Source organism: Rhagoletis zephyria, unplaced genomic scaffold (assembly GCF_001687245.7).
Source record: "Rhagoletis zephyria isolate East Lansing unplaced genomic scaffold, Rhagoletis_zephyria_1.1 Rzeph_scaffold_03070, whole genome shotgun sequence".
NCBI classification, from domain to species: Eukaryota; Metazoa; Arthropoda; class Insecta; order Diptera; family Tephritidae; genus Rhagoletis; species Rhagoletis zephyria.
In genome coordinates, this window is record NW_016160154.1 from 31,132 (window position 1) to 39,469 (window position 8,338).

Consider the following 8,338-nt stretch of genomic DNA (forward strand, 5'->3'; position numbering starts at 1 on the left):
CAGCTACGCAATTTCATCAGCAGAGTACGACATCACCACCACAGTTTTTGCCACAGACGCCCAATAACTTACAGAGAGGTATAATTTCATACGTCGACAATTCAGTTGTGAAGTTATATCCATTGCCCAATTTCGATGGTAACCCGGAAGATTGGCCTCTGTTTAGAGCATGCTACTATGACACAATGAGAGAGTTTGGATACAACAATCGCCAAAATTTAATGAGATTACATAAAGCGTTGCAAGGAAACGCAAAACGTGTCGTTTCATCATGACTAGTTTTTCCAGACAATGTGTCACAAGTGATTGAGGAATTGCAATTTAATTTTGGGCGCCCAGAATTGCTAGTTCGAGTGCAAATGCACAAGATTCAATAATTTCCTCTAATAGCCGAGAGTCGTGTTGATAAAATTGTTGGTTTTTAAATCTAGTACGGAACATTGTCGCCTTTTTTAAATCGGCGAATTGTGAGCATCATTTGCTCAACCCGATGTTGTTAGAGGAATTAGTCCTAAAGTTACCGGCTTCAAAGCAATTTGAATGGAGTCGATGCGCAGCGGGATGTTAGGGCATCCAACTATAGAGACATTTTCAAATTGGTTGAGTGATCTCGCCAAGGTTGTTAGCATTATGCCGGCGGTAGTTTCGTCGTTGCAGCGTGCCAGTCAGCCACCATCGTCAACAAACCCTGTGCGTTCAGTCCTGCAGCCATCGTCAGGTCGTCCATTTACAATGCAGCAAGAAGAGTTTTGCAAAGCAATGAGTCTGACCCTAGACAACAACAATTATGTTGCGTTAAGTGTAAACAAAGTCACAGGTTAATGGTATGTCCCGAATTTAAGGCACTTAGTGTGCATAATAGATGGAAACTCGTGAAGGCAAATCGTGTGTGTTTGGGTTGCCTTCAACGAGGTCATGGTTTAAGTGAATGTCAATCTAGGCGTGAATGTGGACTTGATGAGTGCAAGCGCATGCACCGTACCCTTCTGCATCAACCACCAAATTCGACTAAGCCACCGTCAACCACACATTCAGCTACATCGCCACCTAGTACCAACAATGAACATTTGCTGAAGTGCCGCGACAGCCAGAGAGAGTGTTTGTTTAAAATATTGCCCGTAGTATTGCCCGTAGTAGTGGACCTCGAACAAGCATTACAGTTTATGCTATGCCCGACGAAGGATCATCGATAACACTCCTCGAGGAAAGTATTGCGGACGAGCTCGGCATCAAAGGCCGTAGTACTTCACTCACCTTACAGTGGTAAAATACAAAACAAATTAGTGAACAATCCCGTATAATGAATTTACAAATAAGTTGAGTTGATCATAAGACGTCATTCCAGTTGAAGAACGTACATATGATAAAACATTTAGATTTACCAACGCAATCTTTTTACCGAAATAATTATAGATACTTAAGCAATTTACCTATAGCCAGTTATTCAGCAATTAAACCGTTGTTATTGATTGGACTAGACAACAGCCAATTGAGTGCTACCAAAGAAATGGTTTGCTCTGGTCCAAATGAACCTATCGCCGTCATTACCAAGTTAGGTTGGGTTGCATATGGCCTTACGCACACCAGAGGTTGTTCTACATCTAACATTCTTCACATACGAAATCAATTTACAACACAACAGTTACACCAGCTCGTGCAAGAGTACTTTAGCCTAGACAGTTTCGCCGTCCAGAAGCCAAATATTCCCCTTGAGTCAGTGGAAGATCTAAGAGCAAGAAAGATACTAGAGAAGACTACCAAAAATATTGGCCATCGTTACGAAGTGGGTTTGTTATGGTGTGAAGATAACGTCGAGCTACCTCAAAGCTACGAAATGGCAAAAAGAAGACTAATCAACGTCGAAAACAAAATAGCCAAAGATCCAGTTTATGCAAAAAACTATATCGCAGAAATAAATAAGTATGTTGAAAGGGGTTATGCACAATTGCTTTCCGCTGAAGAGTCATCACAACAAGGTCCGTCATCATGGTATTTGCCACATTTCGGGGTGATCAACCCTCATAAGCCTGCAAAGCTGCGCATAGTATTCGACGCAGCGGCATCCGTCTCAAATATTTCCTTGAATTATGTACTGATGAAGGGCCCAGAACGTGCACAATCATTGATGGTGATTATGGTAAAGTTTCGCCAGCGTCCAATTGCAATCGCCGGGGACATACAAGAGATGTTCTCTCAAGTAAAGATACGAGCAGAAGACAGACAGTCACAACGTTTTTTGTGGAGGCATGGAGACCAGTTACAACCAATCCAGGTTTATGTGATGACATCCATGATTTTTGGTGCAGCCTGCTCTCCTTGTTGCGCCGAATACATTAAGAATTTAAATGCCAACCGATTCAAAGAAGAAATGCCGCGAGGTGTTAAAGCCGTAATTGAAAACACCTACGTGGATGATCTCGTAGCCAGTTACGATAGCAGCCAAGAAGCCAGTGAAGTGGTCAACGAAGCCATCACTATAAATGCGGCTGCGGGATTTCATTTGCGAAATTTCGTCTCTAACTGCAAAGAGCTACAGAGGCAGTTGAATCGTGGGACACCTAGGACACCTGACATTATCAACATGGAACGTCAGCCGAAGACCGACAAAGTGTTAGGGATGTACTGGAATTTCAGTGATGATGTTTTGGAATTCCATTTTAAATTTCACAAAATCCCACGTGACGTATTAGACTGTAAGCGTTTACCAACTAAGCGGGAATTGCTGGGGCTTCCCATGGCCATATATGATCCGTTCGGTCTGCTTGCCAATGTCACCGTTGCAGTCAAGTTAATATTGCAAGAAACCTGGAAACAGCAAGTAGACTGGGATGATCCTTTACTTACAAATCTGCGGTCACAGTGGCTTGTATGGTGGCAAGCATTTTATTATGTTAGAAATTTTTCCGTACCAAGGTGTTTTTCTCCAAGTTTTTCTATCGCAGATGAGTTGCAACTACATATCTTTGTTGACGCGTGCGAAGCCGCATATGCCGCAGTGGCTTACGTGCGTATAAAGAAAGCAACCAATATTTCCCTCGCCTTCCTGGTAGCTAAGTCCAGATGTGCCCCTAAGCGATCAACAACTATACCAGGCTTGGAACTGCAAGCTGCAGTTTTGGGCAGTCGCCTTTGAACTTCGGTGGAGCAGTGTCTAGACCGAAGTGTGCACCATGTGACGTTTTGGTGTGATTCCAAAATGGTCTTGCATTGTATCCGTTCCACGAAGAGGAACGCAATTCGTCGCCAGTCGGATCTCAGAGATCCTTTCAAGCACCGAGCCAGTGGCGTTGGGTTCCGTCAGCAGCGAATGTGGCAGATGAAGCCACAAAAGTAAATTTAATACCAGCATGTTCGTCAAATTCGCGATGGATAATAGGTCCATATTTTCTCCACGGCATGAAGATTCATGGCCCGCAGAACCGCAACACTTACACTCCGAGTTTCTGGATGAAGAAGAATATAAAAAGATAGCTGTACTTGTAGTAAAACACGTCGATGTCATGAACATTTCCAAATATTCGAAATTTACGAAGCAGCTTCGAATATTTGCATGGATTTTACGCTTCATTAACAATGTTAAATCCAAAATGCGTCGTCAAGGTGAGCTTATGTCTGATGAATTGAAGCTCGCCGAGAATTACTTATGGCGTCAAGTATAATATGAAGTCTACAAAGCTGAAATCGATTTGCTACGAGATAATAGCTGCCTGCCGAAAACCCACCATTTGTTTCAGCTAACACCAAAGCTAGATGCATTCGGAGTCCTCCGCATAAATGGTCGAATCGATGCCGCTTATTGCCTACCAGATTCAGTGCGTCGCCCGATAATCATTCCACGTGACCATCATTTAGCTGTACTGATCATGGATCACTTTCACTGGAAAGCTCATCATCAAACCCGCCGCCTTACTATTAATGAAATGCGACAGCGGTAAAGGATACCACGAGCTCATTCTCTGTGTGAGCTCTGTGAAGAAGAAAAGTCCAGTATGCATCCGCCAAAACTCCAAGCCAGCTGTACCGCTTATGGGTCAACTACCACCTGACCGTTTGACACCATACGTGCGCTCATTCTCATACACTGGCGTTGATTATTGTGGCCCGTTCTTCGTAGCCGTGGGTCTTCGCAGCCGAGAAAAAAGATGGATAGCATTATTCACATGTTTGACGACTAGAGCCATTCATCTTGAAAGTATAAACAGAACCAAATCGCTGTGCAAATTTCGTCGATCGGAGCGATGCCGCTGGGTGATGTTCGCCGCAACATTTTGCCCAGTAAAACAGAACAGATACGAAATTCGTATCAATTTAATGACAAACAAGAAATATAAAAATACAAAACCGAAAAGATGAATCACCAAATTTTGCCATTCTGATTATTGCTGATGATTATCTGCTAGAAAAACGAGAAAACAAAGCTAGTTTTCCACTGAGAGCTGACTTTATGATCGGCGGCAGCGGCAAAATTAAAAATAAATCTATTCTTGCCGAATTTCGACAGACGAACTTCGTCGTCGCTTTGGTTGTGGGAAATCTCATATACTGCAGTGTGTTTTAATTTTGGCAGCGAACTTTCTTCCGAAGAATTTCTCTGAGCGATTTGATTCTGTTTTTACTTTGAGGTGGCCGTAGACTTGTCCACAGATGCGTTTATAATTTGTTTAAGAAACTTCGTCAATCGTCGTCCCGTTCGCATCAGAAGTGATAATGGCACTAATTTTATCGGAGCTCATCGAGAATTGAAGGAAGGCCAACGACTTTTCGACTTCGATCAAATTCAAAGAGAAGTTTCTAAAGATGGTATCGAGTGGAATTTCAATTGTCCAGCTAATCCATCCGCAGGCGGATGTTGGAAACGCCTCGTACAATGTGTAAAACGAATATTACATCGAGTCTTAAAAGATGAAGCGCCACGTGTGGAAACTTTCCACAGTGTTTTGATAGAGGCTGAAAACATCATCAATAGTCGCCCTTTAACTGATATACCTCTAATATTTGCCACAATTGTTAGTGCGTCCAAAATGGAAAGAGGAAGTGAGTCCCTTAAAGGCAGGCCAACTGGTCATTGTGTGTGACGCCGCATAGTTGAAGTAAACTCCGCCAAAGATGGGCAAGTTAGAAGCGCCTACGTACGTACAAGCAACGGTGTCATCAGACGTCCATCCTCAAAGCTAGCCGCTTTGGATTTTGTGAATCCCAACGAGGATTCACCGAGGCGTGGAATGTTAATTAGACCCTAAGTACTCGAAAATAAGTTCGAAGCATAGATACATACATAACTCGAAAATACGACTCTGCGTTCAACCGAAGAAAATGAATTCAAAATTTCAGTTGAGCGTGGAAAAGGCACCAATTTGGTAACGCGCACTTGCATGCGCATTTTGTCATTCGTGAAACTTAAATCAACTAAATTCTAAGCGTCATACATATATTGTAAGGCAATACTTATCGCTCAACGAGCTAGTGAAACAAACATTCATATAGCCACGAAGGCTAGTTAAAATAAGTGTTTTATTTCGATATTTCGCTAGTTTTTCCGACAACTACTACTACTACTTAATGGACTTATATGCAAAGACCAATCAATTTCTTACCCATTTCAACTTGGAGGCTCCTTTCAAAATCCTCAGGTAGAAAATGCTCGCTGCAAATTCTTGCCACTTTTGGGTTTACACTTTGCCGGCAAAAATGCACCCATTTCCTCAAAAGAAGTTCGTCTTTTGGAAAGCTGTGAAACCCTATCCCTTTGGGTTTTTTGGGAATTATTGCAATTAGCAACTGCGCACTTCATATTTCAAAGATATCCCACTTATGGTACACTTAAATTTCACTGTCGCCAACAATATTTTCGCTCCGTATTCAACTCGCACGTTTATCAAAATGTAAAGAAATTTCGATTGGTACGGATGACGTCACAGTGTCGTGATCTTTAATAATTGGATCATGAGCCCAGGCTGTCGTTGGATTGCACGCCAAGTTGTAGCCGAGCAATTTCTATTTTCTAATTTGACAGGTGTGCTTACATTTCGTCTGTGTAGGGAAATGAAATTGTTCCTTCAATACGAAATCTATACAAAAACTGTATTTTTGACTGTAAATTGTATCGACTTTTTAATTTGCTCATATATTTTCTTAGTACGTGCACATACATTCCCCTCAAGACCAATGATTTGATGGCACGAGAAAGTTTACTTGTTCATGTACATACATTTACACTACAAATTGATTAATATATATATGTGTGCACACATTTTCAGGTACTCTTCCTAACCAAAAGCATTTTTAAGTCGTTCTTCTTTGGATTCGGTACTAAAACTGGACATAGCATTTCATTAGTAATATTAATATTATGGCAATATTCCTAGTTATAGTGCTTATCAAATCTTTACGATACCCACATATCGACAATATTTTACCATTTATCTTGATATTATTTAATTTTAATTATTTGTACATAAAAGTACAGTTTATACTTTAACAAAAACCGTATAAATCCAAGGTCCAATTTTTGTGCAACATTAAACAAAAATCAACAAACTTTCGTAAAAGTTTCGAGTTTTTTTAAATATTTTGAGTATTGAGTTTCGTAGCCCATTCGATAGGCTTCATAGTTCTGATAAATTAGTTAATTATTCCAGATTTTTTGTTTTTCGATGTTAAAATTAACAAATTCAAACTTTAGTATGGAAAAATAACAAATAAGATTCTGTGTAAATTTTTTTCTGTTACAAACAAATCAAGCTACCAATGGACAAAATCGATGGATAAATAAAGAAGGAATGAGTGGTCAAATAAAAAAGGCACACAGATTTTTGTATGAAAAATGAGCAGGAAATAATGCTACTCATACGCCGTGTACACCTGAGTAACTATTTTCTGCTTATTCATTTCACCACTCATTCCTTTATTTATCCATCGATTTTCTTCATTGGTAGCTTCATTTTTTTGTAAAGGAACAGGCTTTCATACAAAATAAAAAAAATACAGAAAAATCGTTATTTTTTATTATTCCCCTGTTAAAATGTTAATTTTTTGCATTTTTTCGTCACAAAAAAAAAAATGTGGGACTATTAATTAGTTTCTCAGAAACCATCAGGCCTGTCGAAGAGTGATGTATTACGGTTTATGGAGAATTTGATTATCTTTACTTCTTATTACGATTGTTCAATTGGTTCGAAAGATATACATACGTGATTAAGTAGAATCACTATTTTATAAGCTGAATAATGGTAAATTGCAAATATCTCAGAAAGTTATCCATAGAGAAAAAAATTGACTTGATTTTGGGAATCACTGAGCAATTCCACATAGGAATTGGACAGTGGCATCGGGTGAACAAATTAAAGCTCATCTCGACATTTGACATTGAATGGGCAGCTGATAGCACACCTTGTAGTATGTTATAATAGTTCGTTCAAGACATTTTTAACACTTTTTCCAAACATACAAATGAGAATTCGAAAAAGTAAAAAAAAAGAGAATAACAAATATTTCCCGCTGTGAATTTTTAGAGCTATATATTTTTAGTATTCATAAAATTGTACTAAAAAGATTTGCATAGTAGTAAAGTATATTGTGAAAGAAATTGTATCACAGAAATACAATTGTACAAAAAATGCCAACACCGTTTCGCCTGCCTTGACGCTCTCATTAAAAAATTACAAGCCGTGCACGATATGGTTGTGGTACACAACTGCAAATATTGCCACACACCACAAGCCCTTTATGTGTTTACAGCAGGGGTTCCCAAACTTTTTTCACCTCAGTAAACCTGTTGTGCTAAAAAAATTTCGCGGCACCCCTACTCTTCAAATGTCTCCGAAAACAAGAAAACACAATGCAAACTTTATGCTCCTTTAGCTTTAATGTTCGGACTGAAATTTTTTTGATGTTTTTATTATGTTATTTAAGTTTATTGGGAGCTTTGACAATTTTACCCTGAAATCATTTGACGCTGAAAGCTTGCTGGTGTATTTGTTTTTAACCGACTTCGTCGGAATATTTATATATTAATTTTTTCTATGTATGTTACCGCATAACTTTGGGCCACTGTAGCATGACAGCTAAGCAAAACAAAATATTCACACAATATTAAGTAAAAAGTTCAATATACTTTTGGCAATAACTAGGCCAAAGTACTCAAATCAATTTAGCTTGCGCTGCACTTCTCCAATAACATAAACTCGATTGAACCCATATACATTTATGTATGCATGCACAACAACGTAGAATCATAAGCATGACTAACAACTTAGAAATGTAAGTTTGTAAATTAGATTACTCATAAGGTAGATTGTAAGCATATAAAAGAACGGCGATGAGCCGAATAAAACATTCC

General features: G+C 39.3%; 1 protein-coding gene across 1 annotated transcript; it reads left to right on the forward strand.

Annotated features, from left to right (window-relative positions):
* Positions 1-821: 821 nt before the first annotated feature.
* Positions 822-3,014, forward strand: LOC108368325 (uncharacterized). Its single transcript, XM_017623170.1, has 3 exons — positions 822-1,086; positions 1,437-2,866; positions 2,943-3,014. Exons 1-3 carry the CDS (start codon positions 822-824, stop codon positions 3,012-3,014), a joined length of 1,767 nt encoding a protein of 588 aa, XP_017478659.1.
* Positions 3,015-8,338: the final 5,324 nt, after the last annotated feature.

Coding starts and splice junctions, on each gene's coding strand:
- LOC108368325 (XM_017623170.1), top strand. CDS start 822: ATGGTATGTCCCGAATTTAAGGCACTTAGTGTGCATAATAGATGGAAA. Junction 1,087..1,436: donor TTTGCTGAAGTGCCGCGACA/GCCAGAGAGAGT, acceptor ATTTACCTATAG/CCAGTTATTCAGCAATTAAA. Junction 2,867..2,942: donor ATCTGCGGTCACAGTGGCTT/GTATGGTGGCAA, acceptor TTTCTATCGCAG/ATGAGTTGCAACTACATATC.